The sequence below is a fragment of the Nerophis ophidion genome, linkage group LG13 (assembly GCF_033978795.1).
Source record: "Nerophis ophidion isolate RoL-2023_Sa linkage group LG13, RoL_Noph_v1.0, whole genome shotgun sequence".
Taxonomy (NCBI): domain Eukaryota; kingdom Metazoa; phylum Chordata; class Actinopteri; order Syngnathiformes; family Syngnathidae; genus Nerophis; species Nerophis ophidion.
Genome location: NC_084623.1, coordinates 39738307 through 39755648, shown reverse-complemented (window position 1 = coordinate 39755648; position 17342 = coordinate 39738307). Strand labels below are relative to the sequence as shown.

Below are 17342 nucleotides of genomic sequence, written 5' to 3'. Positions count from 1 at the left end.
AAATGATGGGCAAAATACTGAACGGACAAAAAAGTCCCCTGAGGTTTAAAGACAAAATCACAAAAAAATTAAATGATCTTCAAAAAATGTCATGTCAAAAGTATCAGTATCGGTTTCCTCTGTATCAGATTGATACCAAAATTGTCAGTATCGCCCAACCCAAGCGTCTGCTTGTGTTGGTCTCCACACAGATGAGCTATGTCTACATATATCAAAGCACATGCAACACGTAGTAAAAAAAAACATTTTAATTCAATAAGCAGATAATTCAGTCCGAGCAGAAAAGAGTGGGAGCAGAAAGTTTCAAGATTCCTTTGGCTGCAGCTCCCTCTCGCACTGCTGTGACGCACAAAATTTACTCAAATGCTTGAAGAGCCTGTCTTGTGTCGGTCTACAGCGGGAAGGGGATTCATATGGCCCCGTTCGTCACGGTTTTACCTGACACATGAAACGTGACAAATTAGCGTGCTGCCATCTCCACTTTAGCCGCCAGATGGCAGTGGAGTGTTGAATATCTTAAAATGTCTTTTGTGGCGATTCCAACGTCAGCTGTTTGTAGAGTGGCGCTTTCCACCATTTTCAGCAGACCTCTTCCTCTCTGGCGAGATCTACCCAGGAATGGGGCCAAATGAATCCCTTCCCTACTCTCTGTGTGTGTGTGTGTGTGTGTGTGTGTGTGTGTGTGTGTGTGTGTGTGATGGACACCGGCTGGCGTATTAAGGAGGTTAGTGATGTGAGAGCGAGGCAGACTGGAAGTCATTCATGGTGTTTAGCTTCATGCTAAGGAAGAGCGCTAGCATTTCAAACGAGCTGCATCCGCCAGGAGTGGCGCACATAAATACAAAAATAGAATCAGCCTTAAATAAAGTGTGTGAGGAGAGTGGGGGGGCGGGTGTGCAGGAAGACAGAGCTGGAAGAAGAAGGAGAAGAAGAAGGCATGGTCACAGGATTAGTTTGAGTCTCTTTCCTGTGGTCCAACGATGACGTTTAAAGCATTGGTCTTGTCCATGGGACACAGTGGAGGAAGCACTTCTACTCTGAGAGAGCTATGGCTTAAACCAGTGTGTGTGTGTGTGTGTGTGTGTGTGTGTGTGTGTGCTACATTGAGGTCGTCGTCTTTAGGGTACAGGGAATGTAAACTTTGGAGCAATTTGTCCTGCTTTTTCTTTAAATATTATGTCATCACACATGGGCCATGCACCGCAGTCACACACCCCTCCCCTCCCCCCAAACCCCCCCTCCCCCGGGCCCTCGCGGCTAGTGCGCATGTATGTCCAGTCCTTGTGTGAGAAGGGGCTCTGCGGGGTGCGCGTGGGGCGGCGGGTGGAGGAGCATGGCGGCGTGCGGGTGCGGGTGCGGCCCCGGGTAGGGGTGGAGAGAAGGTCCAGGGTGGGGAGGGTAGGCCGCTTGGGACAGCAGAGCGCCGGGGTAGTCTCCTTGTAGAGATGGCATCCCCTGTAGACCTGTTGGGACAGAGTGGGAGTGTGAGGATGTTGTATGGGAAGTTGGTAACACCTTAGTATGGGGAACACATATTCACCATTATTAGTTGCTCATTAGCATGAACATTAGTAACATATTGGCTCTTAATTAGTCATTATTAAGTACTTATGAATGCCTTATTCTGCATGGCCTTATTATACAACCAGTAAGCCATTAACTAAGAGTCTTCTCTCAATAACCTCAGAATTATTGCTTATTAGTAACCCTAACCCAGGGTTTCCCACACATTCGTTTATTTGTGGCGGCCCGCCACGAAAGAATTACGGCCGCCACAAATAAAAAAATAAAAATAAATGTTTTATTTTTTTTTCGGCTTTTGACTCGCTCGACCGCTCATAAAAGCAATGGGACTCTGTCTGTGAATGAAGCTTGTAGTTACATATTATATAAATATGTAAATATTATATAAATATGTACATAAAGTGTTGTAATTATATTCCAACTCCGCGTTCTTTTTGGTCATCGCCGCCGCCGCCGCTGCTGACCTGTGGGAAACACTGCTAACCCTAACCCTTATATGATCCCTTAGTGTCCAAATAACTCTAAATTAAGTATTGGTTACTTATAATATGTTCCCCATACTAAAGTGTTACCATTACTTTACTGCTGTTAAATACACGTTAATGATATGTGTATGTGTAAGTATGTGTCAATGAAAGGGCATTTTAAAACTTTTCTTACATGCTATGCCAGTGGTTCTAAACCTTGTTGGAGGTCCCGAACCCCACCAGTTTCATATGCGCATTCACCGAACCCTTCTTTAGTGAAAAATACAATTTAAAAAGTTTTTTTTTTAATTCAAGACAGAGTTACCGTATTTTTCTGACTATAAGTCGAGGTTTTTTTCATAGTTTGGCCGTGGGTGCGACTTATACTCCGGAGCGACTTATAGTCCGAAAAATACGGTATATGTTTTTGGTAACACTTTAGTACGGGGAACATATTCTAAGTAACAAAGACTTAATTTAGAGTTTTTTGGACACCAGGGGAACATATTCTAACTAGGGCTGAAACTAACAACAAATTTGATAATCGATTAATCTGTCGATTATTACTTTGTTTAATCGATTAATAATCGGATAAAAAAGAGACAGACTACATTTCTATCCTTTCCAGTATTTTATTGAAAAACAGCATACTGGCACCATACGTATTTTGATTATTGTTTCTCAGCTGTTTGTAAATGTTGCAGTTTATGAATAAAGGTTTATTTAAAAAAACAATATATGTATTTTTTTAAATAAATAAAAAAAGTAGCCTCTGCGCATAGCATAGATCCAACGAATCGATGACTAAATTAATCGCCAACTATTTTTATAATCGATTTTAATCAATTTAATCGATCAGTTGTTGCAGCCTTAATTCTAAGTAACAAAGACTTAATTCAGAGTTATTTGGTTAGGGTTAGGGCCAGGGTTAGAGAGTTAGGGTTATAATAAGGCCATGCCTAATAAGGCATTAATACGTACCATGTTTTTTTACTGGTGCACAAAATGAACCGTGCATGTGGGCGGGGTTGGGGGCGCGGGGGTGTATAATATAGCCAGGAATCATAACAGATGTATGGGATTGTGGGTATTTGTTCTGTTCTGTTTATGTTGTGTTACTGTGAGGATGTTTTCCCGAAATGTGTTTGTCATTCTTGTTTGGTGTGGGTTCACAGTGTGGCGCACATTAGTAAGAGTGTTAAAGTTGTTTATATTACAACCGTCTGTGTAACCTGTGTGGCTGTTGAGTAAGTATGCCTTGCAATCTCATACGTGTGATGACAGAAGCAGCAAAATGCATGCGTCCGGCCGGCACGCAGATAGCATGGTGTAAAGGCGGGCGGGATGACATGTCGCAGAGGATGTTAAAAGTAAAATCATCACGGCACGCCCTCAATATTGTTGTCTGAGTGAAAATCGGAAACTATTAGCCCTGGGTGATGTCCGGGAGAGGCACCAAAATCCGGAAACTTCCCGAAATAACCGGGGGGTGTTGGCGATTATGCAGCTGAGCCACATCAGAGTGGCCAAAGAGCCGCCTGCGGCTCCGGAGCCGTGGGTTGCCAACCCCTGCTCTAAGGTGTTTACTGACAACATTTGCTAAAAAAAAAGGCTACCATGTTAATGTTAGCATGCATCAAGTGCTAAACTATATGACTCTGGGGTGTATACATGCAAAATTAACTAAAAATTATATCATGTTACCGTTAGCATGCATTTAGTGCCAAAATATGTGACTCTGAGGTGTTTACCGACAAAATTTGCTAAAAAATGCTACCATGTTAATGTTAGCATGCATCAAGTACTAAACTATATGACTTTGAGGTGCATATATGCAAAATTTGGTAAAAATAATATCATGTTACTGTTAGCATGCATTTGGTGCCAAAATAAGGGACTCTAAGGTGTTTACCGACAACATTTGCTAAAAAAATGCTACCATGTTATTGTTAGCATGCATCAAGTACTAAACTATATGATGCTGAGGTTTATACATGCAAAATTATCTAAAAATGATATCATGTTACCGTTAGCAAGCATTTAGTGCCATAATATGTGACTCTGAGGTGTTTGCCAACAAAATTTGCTAAAAAATGCTACCATATTAATGTTAGCATGCATCAAGTACTAAACTATATGACTTTGAGGTATAGACATGCAAACTTTGGAAAAATTACATCATGTTACCTTTAGCATGCATTTAGTGTTAAAATATGTGACTCTGATGTGTATATAGGTAAAAATAGCTTAAAAAAAAAAAAAAAAAGGGTCATAGACCCAATGCTAAATTGCTAACTTTAGCATGTTTAAAGAAACAAAATATATGACTTTGAGGTGTTTACCTGCAACATAGCTATAAAAGCTAACATGCTTACGTTAGCATGCTTACAGTTAGTATAAGTAAAATTCCAAAGGTTCTCAACATTGTTTCAACTGCTAAGATATTTTGCAGCTGTACCATTTTTGACTAAATACAGCCTGATGCTTAAAGTGTTTGAAAACCAACCAGGTGTTTTAACCATGGTAATTGTCAATCAATCAAAAAATATGTATCATATATAGAAGAAGACCGTATTGCTTGGTCAATTGCAAAAAAAATGTGTGCTACAGTACACATTTTCACAATGTTTTTTTTTACTCCAGCATGTAATTATTTATTTGTAATCTGGTTATTTATTTTAATCAATAAAGAAGCTGCTCTGTCAATACCTGCTGTTCGAAGCCCCAGGTGGGCTTGTCCGTCGAGCCCGTAGCCCCCCAGCGCTGCTCCCTCCGGGCTGTAGGGACCACCCTGACCTGCCATGATAACGCAAAAAAGAAACACAACAAAGAGCTTTAGTCAATGGCGCTGTGGGCCACAAGGCGCCATTTTCTAGGGGGGCGCCCCGAGGATGAGGGGGAAAAAAATTTGATTTATTAGCTCCTCGGGGCAAGTGTGCGTTTAGCGAAGGACTAACCTGAGCGATTGGACTGGTCGATCATGGGCTGAACAATTCTCCTCCTCGCGTTGATGAACCTGAAAGGAGCAAGAGCGAAACATGTCAAGGAAGCGGCGCAGAAAATGGGAGTAGGGCCCAGTTAATGGAAAAAAGGCTGACCGAGAGACTGTTAACCTTTTCCCTTTTACAACCACTTAACCCTTTCAGGGGGCGGAGTAAATCAACGTGAGGACCGGGCGCATATTGATCACCCTGTGATAATTGATTGATCTGCATCGATGGGATTGTGGGAAACATGTTTAACCATGCGAGCCTGATTACACAGCTTGTTAGCAGAAATTCAACCGCATGAAATTAAACGGGGACATTTGGATGGAAAAAACACAGAAACATACTTCAACGTGAGCTAAAACCATGTAATGTCTCTCAGCCAATCGGGGAAAAAAGGTTATAAGGCGGTGGTGATCTACTCTGTTTTTTGTACTTTTCACAGGATACAGTTTAGCTGGCATTTTGACACAGGTGAGAAGCACTCGTTGCAAAGTACAACAGGGGCGTCCACGTGACTTTCGTCTCCTCTGCTCCCTCTCCGCTCATTTCCGTTTTCGCCAACAATAGCCGCAATTAAAGGCCTACTGAAATGACATTTTCTTATTCAAACGGGGATACCAGGTCCATTCTATGTGTCATACTTGATCATTTCGCGATATTGCCATTTATTTGCTGAAAGGATTTATTAGAGAACATCCACAATAAAGTTCGCAACTTTCGGTGCTAAGAGAAAAGCCCTGCCTCTACCGGAAGTCGCAGACGATGACGTCACATGTTGATGGCTCCTCACATATTTACATTGATTTTAATGGGAGCCTCCAACAAAAACAGCTATTCGGACCGAGAAAACGTCAATTTCCCCATTAATTTGAGCGAGGATGAAAGATTTGTGTTTGAGGATATTGATAGCGACGGACTAGGAAAAAAACAAAAAAACAAAAAAACAAAAAAACGCGATTACGTTGAGACGGATTCATACTTATTTTTGTATTGTGTTGCTAGTGTTTTAGTGAGTTTAACAGTACCTGATAGTCGGAAGTGTACGTCCACGGCCGGGTGTTGACGCGCAGTGTCTCAGGGAAGTCGACGGCAGCTTTATGGGCGGCACAAGCTCAGCTGATATCCGGTAAGAAAGGACTTTTTAACCACAATTTTCTCACCCAAACCTGCTGGTTGACATTGGGTTGGGATCCATGTCCGCTGTGATCCATAGTAAAGTTTCACCTCCGTGAATTTTAAACAAACACCGTGTGTTTGTGTGGCTAAAGGCTAAAGCTTCCCAACTCCATCTTTCTACTTTGACTCTTCCAATATTAATTGAAAAATTGCAAAAGATTCAGCAACACAGATCTCCAAAATACTGTTTAATTATGCCGTTAAAGCAGACGACTTTTAGCTGTGTGTGTGTGCAGCGCTCATATTCCTAACAGCCCTTGACGTCAAGCATACACGTCATTACGCCACGTTTTCAAGAAAAAACATCCAGGAAATTAAAAATTGCAATTTATGTAGTAAACTAAAAAGGCCGTATTGGCATGTGTTGCAATGTTAATATTTCATCATTGATATATAAACTATCAGACTGCGTGGTCGGTAGTAGTGGGTTTCAGTAGGCCTTTAAGGTAAAAGTGAGTAAACGTGTCATTTCACTCATCACATATATGTATTTCACTTTTTTTTCTACAAAACCCAAAACCAGTGAAGTTGGCACGTTGTGTAACTAGTAAATAAAAACAGAGTATATTGATTTGCAAATCCTTTTCAACCTATATTCAATCCAATAGAATTTAAAGGCAGCAACACATTGCAAAAAATTTTGGCACAGGGGGATATTTACCACTGTGTTACATGGCCTTTCCTTTTAACAACACTCAGTAAATGCTTGAGGAGACCAATTTTTGACGTTTTTCAGGTGGAATTCTTTCCCATTCTTGCTTGATGTACAGCTTAAGTTGTTCAACAGTCCAGGGTCTCCATTGTGGTATTTTAGGCTTCATAATGCACCACACATTTTCAATGGGAGACAGGTCTGGATTACAGGCAAGCCCGTCTAGTACCCACACTCTTTTACTATGAAGTCACGCTGTTGTAACACATGGATTGGCATTGTCATGCTGAAATAAGCAGGGGCGTCCATGATAACGTTGCTTGGATGGCGACATACAGTATGTTGCACCAAAACCCATCCATCCATCCATTTTCTACCGCTTAATCCCTTTTTGGGGTCGCGGGGGGCGCTGGCGCATATCTCAGCTACAATCGGGCGGAAGGCGGGGTACACCCTGGACAAGTCGCTGGGCCTGCACCAAAACCTTTATGTACGATTCAGCATTAATGGTACACGCCATTACCATCACAGCTTTTGAACTTTATGCCTAAAAATCCGGATAATTCTTTTCCTCTTTGTTCCGGAGGACACAACGTTTCCCAAAACAATTTGAAATGTGGACTTGTCAGACCACAGAACACTGTTACACTTGGAATCAGTCCATCTTAGATGAGCTCGGTGTTTCATAGTGTTGCTAATAAAGGGCTTTTGCTTCGCATAGTAAAGTTTTAACTTGCACTAACAGATGTAGCTACGAATTATAAGTTATTGACAGTGGTTTTCCGAAGTTTTCCTAAGCCCCGATGGTGATATCCTTTACACACTGATGTCGGTTTTTGATCAGTACCGCCTGAGGGAACGGAGGTTCGTAATATCATAACTCACGTGCAGTGATTTCTCCATATTTTCTGAACCTTTGATAATATTACGAACCGTAGATGGTGAAAGCCCTAAATTCCTTGCAAAATTCCAAGCTTGTTGAGAAATGTTGTTCTTAAACTGTTAGACAATTGGCTCATGCATTTGTTCACAAAGTGTTGACCCTCGCCCCATCCTTGTTTGTGAATGACTGAGCCTTTCTGAAAGCTGCTTTTATACCCAACAGTGGCACCTGTTCCCAGATAGCCTGTTCACCTGTGGGATATTCCAAATGAGTGTTTGATGAGCATTCCTCAATTTTCTCAGTCTTTTTTGTCACTTGTGCCAGCTTTTTTGAAACACGTTGCATGCATTAAATTCCAAATGACCTAATATTTGTTTACAATGGTTTTCATTTCGAACGTTAAAGTATCTTGTCTTTGCAGTGTATTCAATTGAATTATAAGTTGAAAAATATTTGCAAATCATTGTATTTTGTTTTAATTTACCATTTACCATAACATGCCAACTTCACTGGTTTTGTGTTTTCTACATGTAACAGCATAATTATCTTCTATAAGAGGTGTTTCGTGTTCATATATTTGGGTGTCTGGAACAAACCACAGTTGACTGTGGTAATTTGCTTATCACAGTCAAGTCATATCAAGTAGCAGTCATTAATTATATATCTAATACTTTCATAACTATGGCATACAAAAACTGTTTACAACCTTTTAAATATTTTTTCAACCTAATGACAGCCCTTTGAGACATGAAATAACACTCTTTAGCCATTTTTACACTGTTTTAATCCAATATAACAGTGGTTCTCAAACATTTTTCACCAAGAACTACCTCAGAAAAAACTTGGCTCTCCTTCTACCACCATAATGACCAACTTTACAATACAGTAGCGTAATAGGTTAAAATATCCATTAAAACAAGGCAAAGGTTTTACTTAATGAGTATATTTAATATTACACACAATTTTGAAAAGTGACACTGTGTTTGACAATAGGAAAATTAAACACTGTACTTTAAAGGCCTACTGAAATGAGATTTCTTATTTAAACGGGGATAGCAGGTCCATCTATGTGTCATACTTGATCATTTCCCGATATTGCCATATTTTTGCTGAGAGGATTTAGTAGAGAACATCCACGATAAAGTTCGCAACTGGAGAAAAGCCTGCCTCTACTGGAAGTCGCAGAAGATGACGTCACATGTTGATGGCTCCTTATATATTCACATTGATTTTAATGGGAGCCTCCAACAAAAACAGCTATTCCGACCGAGAAAACGACAATTTCCCCATTAATTTTAACGAGGATGAAAGATTCGTGTTGAGGATATTGATAGCGACGGACTAGAAAAACAAAACAAACGCGATTGCAATCGCGTTGCATTGAGACGGATTCATGTGTTTTTAGAGACATTTACTATGATAATTCTGGGAAATCCCTTATCTTTCTATTGTGTTGCTAGTGTTTTAGTGAGTTTAACAGTACCTGATAGTCGGAAGTGTACGTCCACGGCCGGGTGTTGACGCGCAGTGTCTCAGGGAAGTCGACGGCAGCTTTATGGCCGGCACAAGCTCAGCTGATATCCGGTAAGAAGCGACTTTTCAACCACAATTTTCTCACCGAAACCTGCTGGTTGACATTCGGTTGGGATCCATGTCCGCTGTGATTCATAGTAAAGTTTCACCTCCGTAAATTTTAAACAACGAATCACTGTGTGGCTAAAGGCTAAAGCTTCCCAACTCCATCTTTCTACTTTGACTCCTCCAATATTAAGTGAACAAATTGCAAAAGATTCAGCAACACAGATCTCCAAAATACTGTGTAATTATGCCGTCAAAGCAGACGACTTTTAACTGTGTGTGTGTGCGCAGCGCTCATATTCAGAACAGCCCGTGACGTCACGCGTACACATCATCATTACGCGCCTTTTTCAAGAAAAAAGTCCCGGGATTTAAAAAATTGCAATATAGTAAACTAAACCGGCCGTATTGGCATGTGTTGCAATGTTAATATTTAAATCATTGATATATAAACTATCAGACTGCGTGGTGGGTAGTAGTGGGTTTCAGTAGGCCTTTAATCAAGTAATTATTTGGTGTACCACTAGATGGTGCCTTCAGTTAGTGGTACACTACCACAGTTTGAGAATCACTGCAATATAGTAATACTGCTTGAGGCCTGGCCAATCAGTGACTACGATACTGATTGGTTTGGTCTCCTCTCGTGTCCAATAGTACTGTAGTGTTGGTATTTTTAGTTAATTAAGCCATTTTATACCTAAAAATGTCAAATTTAGGGAAATTATCCTATAAAAATAAATATGCAATATGGGAAAGCAGCAATATGTGAAGCGCGAGGGACAAGTAATTGTTTTACATTATTTCTTAAGGATAACATTGATTTGATAGACTTTTTCGAATGAAAACCGAGGGATGACTACTGAATGTTGTACTTTTATAGCGACAGATCAAAGCTCGATGGTACTACTAAGTACCAAGTCACGTAAAATCAAACGTACACTCGCAGAATCAAACACTTGGCGGAAAAACAAGCAGTCGAGCGCACATAGTGTACTAAGCCGTAATGTTACAATTTTTCACATCAACAAAGAAAGAAAAGGTGCTCAAAAGTACTGTAAGGCTCGAGTTTTAAAAATGTGCTGGCTCAATGCTAATTTACATTGGATATGCCGTAGACCTGTTACCGATTAGCATTAGCGATTTTACATGGCTATTTTGACACCTCCAATTTTTTTTACAACTAAGATGCACGTTGCAATCCCACAGATGGTGTGTGATAAATATAATACTTCAAGCATAGACATTTTGTAGGGCTCTAGAGAAAATACTGGCCTATTCGACTTAATAGCAAAGACTACTTACTGGCTACAGCAACACACCGCAGTCTACAGTATGGCTCCAGCTATCAATTATTTTGGTAATTTATTAGTTATTTGATTAATCATATAAAAACGCTTTACTTTGCTTATTTTAGGGGGAAAAAGGCTACTTTTTTCATAACCTTTTTTTCTTAAAACAATGCATTCTCCACGGTCCAGATTGTAAACATTTGTGTTAGTAATTAAATAATTAATCGAAAATTAACAGAATATAAATCAAATGAATTGTTGCAACCCTACCATAGACTCGAAACTACTGCAATCTAATGTCTTGGAACTGCAACTGCATGCAAAGTTTACAATATAATACTTGCTAATGAGCCTCAGAAGTGTGAGGAAATCAGATATAAAAACGAAACAGCACAGTTATAATTATCAGCTCACTGTTAAACATTAAAGGGGTTCTATAAAGATTTGTTGTCTACATTTAAAACACTTCCTTGTGGTATACATAACATGTAATGGTGGTTCTTTGGTTGAAATGTTGCACGGATAATGTTTTACAGACCGCTTTCTGAATGTCTGAAAGCGACGTTTTGTGGCCGGCCTTATTTACGTGCCCTCACTTTGACTGCTTCTTCTCTCTGTCAACCATGTTATGGATTTTAGTGCTTCCGTAGCAAGTCTACCAACAGATAAGTTCGAACTATACACTACTTTATGTTCGAAATGGCAACCAGGGAGGATGCATGTGCATGTACGAGGCGGTCTGACCCACAACAAGAGGATAGTGAAAAGAAGGAGCTTTTTGACTACAATGTTGGACTACAATGGCGGACTGGTGCAAAACTCTTCAGGTAAAATTCTTTCATACATGGATAATCCACTGATATCACACCAGACATCAATGTCAAATTCCAAAGGGCTCGTTTGGAAGAAGTAAGAAGGAAGGCAAGATTGTTTTATAAATATCCCCACAATGCCTCCCCGGTTTGATTTCCGATTTTCGGGACTTAAGATCCCAAATACACAAAAACAGGTAACAATAAGTAAAAAAAAGTTGTTATTGCATAATAGGGCCCTTTTAAATGAAAAAAAAATATATTAATATCCATCCATCCATTTTCTACCGCTTATTCCCTTTTTTGGGGTCGCGGGGGGCGCTGGGTCCTATCTCAGCTACAATCGGGCGGAAGGCAGGGTACACCCTGGACAAGTCGCCACCTCCTCGCAGGGCCAACACAGATAGACAGACAACATTCACACTCACATTCACACACTAGGGCCAATTTAGTGTTGCCAATCAACCTATCCCCAGGTGCATGTCTTTGTTATCATTAACCAAATTAAAACATGAAAACACACAAAAGTACAAAAAATGTATATCAGTGCGTACCGGTATCGATTCTCAGGTACAAAGAAGTAGTATCGTTTTAAATGTGAAAAGTACCGATCCCTAGGTACTACTGTGCATTAGACTGAAATAAAGGTTTAGTAGTTGTAGTCTTTTAGACTTAACATTTTTAAATTGCCAAGTATTTCAATGAGAGGCCTATAAAAAAGTTAACAGGAAATTTGGTCGTTGTAAATAATTGGATTATTGGATATTGATTTGCTATTTGGTTTTATGAACTTGGAGCGAGTCGATTTTACTGCTCCCATCGCTCCTGCAACAAAATGCTTAGTAGGAAATTTCTTCTCCTGTTAAAAGCTGCTTCATTTATTTATTTATTTATTTGTAGAATTCATTGCAGTCTCATAAAAGCGCTGCCTGGTATTTAATTCTACATTTGTATCCAACTGAATCCCCTCCACTAAAATATATATATATATATATATATATATATATACATGAAAATAAGGTAGAGGAGCTCCAAACTGGCTTCACAGTTTACGCCATTGATGTGAGACACACGCCGCTCCACAAATGACACTTGATATATTTGACCAAAGCCAAGTGATTATTGATAAAGCACACGGAGCTCCAATGAGAGTATTGATTGGCAGAACACTGACCAGTTGTTGACCTGTAAGATGGTCAGACCCGTGTCTTGCGACAGCTGCTTTTTCTGCTCCTCCGAGGGGTACGGGTGCTGCGGGGCGACACACAGAACAAAACAGTTAAAGACCAAGAAGTATTTATATATACATAGTGTGTATATATATATATATATATATATATATATATATATATATATATATATATATATATATACATATACATATATACATATATATACATATATACATATATACATATACATACATATATATGCATATATATATATATATATATATATATATATATATATATATATATACACACACACACATATATATATATATATATATGTATGCGTATATGTATGTATATGTCGCGGACATTATTTATAATTTTATATATATATATATATATATACAAACACATATACATACATATGTATATATATATATATATATATATATACTGTGTATATATATATATATGATCAATATGAGTGAATTTCAGTAGCATCTGTGAGCCCACTGCAGGCTTTAGTTCAAATCCAGTGAAGCCCAGCAGGGTGAATACCAATAACCTGACAATTCACATCTGCTCCCATTTTCAACTTCAGAAAAGCCCCAAATCTTTGAATGTGTATATTATGCGCACACGCACACATACACAAACACACACACACACACCCCTACACACACACTGGGACAATCGGAGAGAAGCGACAATTAATCTGGCTCATTTCATCTCTAATTACCAATATAACAACCTCAGTGACAATTACTCCCTCCATTTATTTCACTTCCACAATTATTCAGTGGCAAGCATTTTCATAAAAGCACTTAATCTCCAGGTCTTGGTGTAATTTAATTGACCTCCACGATACACCCACTGATATCCATTCTTGCCAGTATCCTCTCAATTGTTCAAGCTCAGTTGTCACAGTGGATCCTCGCCTATCCCCTGCATGAATAAAAAGTTGCCCAGTCTGGCTTTTTCACTCCAGAAATATGTCTTTTTTTTTTTTACAGAAAGTCTACAATCATTTATACATTATAATAAAGTCCAAAATGAACAGGATAATAGGTTGGACGATTCCAGTCTCGAGAGGCAGGGTAAAAACTTACTACGAATTTAGCACAGGGATATTTTTCAACCAGTTTATTAACATAAATCTTTAGAACTTCAATATCAATTTTTGAAGTTTCTTTTCACAGCAATTGACTTTTTTTTTCTTTCTTTTTTTTTTAAACCTCATAAAAAACATTTACACCTATCCTAAGGGACGGCGTGGCGCAGTGGGAGAGTGGCCGTGCGCAACCCGAGTGTCCCTGGTTCAAATCCCACCTAGTACCAACCTCGTCACGTCCGTTGTGTCCTGAGCAAGACACTTCAACCTTGCTCCTGATGGGTGCTGGTTGGCGCCTTGCATGGCAGCTCCCTCCATCAGTGTGTGAATGTGTGTGTGAATGGGTAAATGTGGAAGTAATGTCAAAGCACTTTGAGTTCCTTAAAGGTAGAAAAGCGCTATACAAGTACAACCCATTTATCATTTATCATTTATCCTATGGCTTCACGGTGGCAGAGGGGTTAGTGCGTCTGCCTCACAATACGAAGTTCCTGCAGTCCTGGGTTCAAATCCAGGCTCGGGGTCTTTCTGTGTGGAGTTTGCATGTTCTCCCCGTGAATGCGTGGGTTCCCTCCGGGTACTCCGGCTTCCTCCCACTTCCAAAGACATGCACCTGGGGATAGGTTGATTGGCAACACTAAATGGTCCCTAGTGTGTGAATGTGAGTGTGAATGTTGTCTGTCTATCTGTGTTGGCCCTGTGATGAGGTGGCGACTTGTCCAGGGTGTACCCTGCCTTCCGCCCGATTGTAGCTGAGATAGGCGCCAGCGCCCCCCGCCACCCCGAAAGGGAATAAGCGGTAGAAAATGGATGGATGGGCATTTATCCTATTGTTATTGTAATTGAGCAATGGTTCTTATGTTTTTTTCCACCAAGTACTACCTCAGGAAACACTTGGCTTTCCAAGTGCCACTATAATGACCAACAGTGAAACATTTTTTTTTTAAAAACAGTAGCACAGTAGGCCTAAATATTCATTAAAAATAAGGCTGAGTTTATTTAACAGGAATATTTCATATTTTAAACACAGTTTGAACAGTAATACTGTGTTTAGATATTTATTTGAGTGGTTATTTTGCGTACCATTAGACTGAGCCCACCTCTCCGCGACCCCAAAAACGGACAAGCGGTCGAAAATGGATGGATGGATGGATGGATGGAGCCCAGGTACCATTAGAAATAATGATGTTTTGATCAGGAGTTTTTTTTATTTTAACAATACCAATCATCTGTAAGTAAAATCGGTCGATACCAATCACATGTATCAATTGGAGTTTTTCAAATGTATTTATGGTGAGTGCTATTAACAGTAAAACAATACCAATAAAATATTTAAATTATTTTGTTTGAGCAAAATAAAGTTATTAGTACACTATAATTAAAACAAATGCAAAAACTATTATTACTGATTAAAAACCTTTTGTTTTTACCCTCAAAGTCCTCCTGTTTCCATAGAATTATTACTCAAATTGTATTTGATAAGTAAAACAAGCAGAATAGAAATATTGATCGAATCGCTACAGTATCCATCATGTAAGGATAGTACCCTTGGTATCGACACTATCAATTCATGGATCGATCATGTGTATGCTTTGCAGTGGCTGTTAAACAGCAACAGAGCAGCCCAACAATTGTTGTCATATTATTATTATTATATTGTCCTCTCTCTAGATGCTTTCAATGTATTTGTTAATTCCCTGTTAATAACTGCTTCATTTCTGCTGTAACATATTTCCATCAACACTTCTTAAACTTTACTAATCACTTATTTCTTCCGTTGTTTCAAGTTCGTTTAGTGGTGAGTTTTGCGATTAGCTTGCCTTGTCCTGCTTTCTCTTCCTACATTCCTCCGTTGACTTGCAAGAATTGTTCTTATTTGCCGCAATGGAGGATTACTGACTTAGGGAAGCGGCTCCACACGGTGTATGGACATACACAATTAATTGTCGCAGCCTTTTCTTTCCGAGCTGCGGACTGAGACCTGAAAATATGAATCAACATTTAAAAATATGGACTGTTCTGCAAGAATCGGAATGTAAAAAACGATTCCAATTAGGGCTGGGTGATATATCAATATACTCGACATATCCCGGGTTTGTCTCTGTGCGATATAGAAAATGACTATATTGTGATATTCGAGTATATATTCTCCTGCAGTTGATTTGAGCTGCGTTCATTACACTCTTTCTTGTCTCTCCTTCTCACAGAGACTTAAAACAACCGCAGCTTTTTACACACGTCACATCACGTGAGCAACGTCACACGCACCCGCGGAGCAGAGAGGTAGCGACATGGCAACGTTAGCTGTGATGCTATAGCGGAGTGGTGCGAGTGGTAATACGAGAGAGAGAAGGTGCGAATCTGGTAAAAAAATGGAGGAAGAATTCCCAAGAAAAACAGCAGGGAGTACATCGTCTGGCGGTGGTTTGGCTTCAAGCGGGAATATGTTGAACATTTATTCGACAGAGCGCTTCTACAAAAAGTAGCACCACTGCTAATTTGTAGCATCATTTGAAACGTCACTCACGAGAGACTGAATAGTGATTACTCCACATAACAACATCTCCATTCGGTGCCACACCCACAAAATGCCGAAGCAACTATTTCCAAAACAAGACCGTAGGACATACACAATTTGATTTCCTTTTATGCAGCTTATCTTTATTTGACACTTATTGAAATATCTTGTGTGTCATCATTCACAAAAGTGCACTTCATTTGTTTTAAACCATGGGTGTCAAACTCTGGCCCGCCATGTAATTTCATTTGGCCCTTGAGGTAATATCAAATTAAGATTAGAGCTGGCCCGCCGGTATTATTCAGCGGCGGTGGCTCTGTAACACCGCATTCACTGCTGATACTCGTACTTGCTAACCTCCACGATTTTCCCGGGAGACTTCCGAAGTTCAGTGCCGCTCCCGAAAAGGGTTCAAATCCCAGTCAGATCAATCGGTAACTAGGAAAGCTTTTATATCATAGTTTACTGAGACAGGTTCTCAATTAAAAATTTCATTGGGGCCCAAAATTTCCCTTTAAGAAGACCAAGGATGGCTTAGTGGTCAAAACAGGTATCACCCAATCAAAGAGGACTGGGTTTAAATCCTAGTCAGGTTGATCGGTAACTAGGAAAGATCCAGGGGGAGGAGTTAAAGTTCACCCGGACAACAATATTGAGGGTGTGTCTTGAAGGCACTGCCTTTAGCGTCCTCTACAGCCTGCCGTCACGTCTGCTTTTCCGCCATACAAACAACGTGCCAGCACAGTCACATAATACCTGCGGCTTTAACACACACAAGTGAATGCAATGCATACTTGGTCAACAGCCATACAGGTCACACTGAGGGTGGCCGTATAAACAACTTTAATACCGTTACAAATATGTGCCACACTGTGAACCCACACCAAACAAGAATGACAAACACATTTTGGTAGAACATCCGCACCGTAACAGAACATAAACACAACAGAAGAAATACCCAGAACCCCTTGCAGCACTGACTCTTCTAGGACGCTACAATATACACCCCCGCTACCACCAAACTCCGACACCCCCCCACCCCCAATTTTTATTTACATTTTATTTGATATGCCATTGATATTTTTTAATTATTATTATTATAATTTGAAACTATTTTGCTTGTCACTATAAAGTTATATACGCCTTGCTTGTTCAATATTCAATGCAAAA

The 17342-nt window shown here is 39.7% G+C and overlaps 1 protein-coding gene across 1 annotated transcript in view; it reads right to left on the bottom strand.

Annotated features, from left to right (window-relative positions):
• Positions 1–233: 233 nt before the first annotated feature.
• The window catches only part of meis3 (myeloid ecotropic viral integration site 3), a 54822-nt gene continuing 37713 nt past the window's right edge, over positions 234–17342 (bottom strand). Inside the window, exons 10-13 of the mRNA XM_061918894.1 lie at positions 12546–12622; positions 4949–5007; positions 4701–4787; positions 234–1463 (exon numbers count right to left, since the gene is read on the bottom strand). Of these exons, the coding sequence (XP_061774878.1) occupies positions 1258–1463; positions 4701–4787; positions 4949–5007; positions 12546–12622 (429 nt within the window). The 3' untranslated portion in view covers positions 234–1257. The remainder of the gene's footprint in view (positions 1464–4700; positions 4788–4948; positions 5008–12545; positions 12623–17342) is intronic.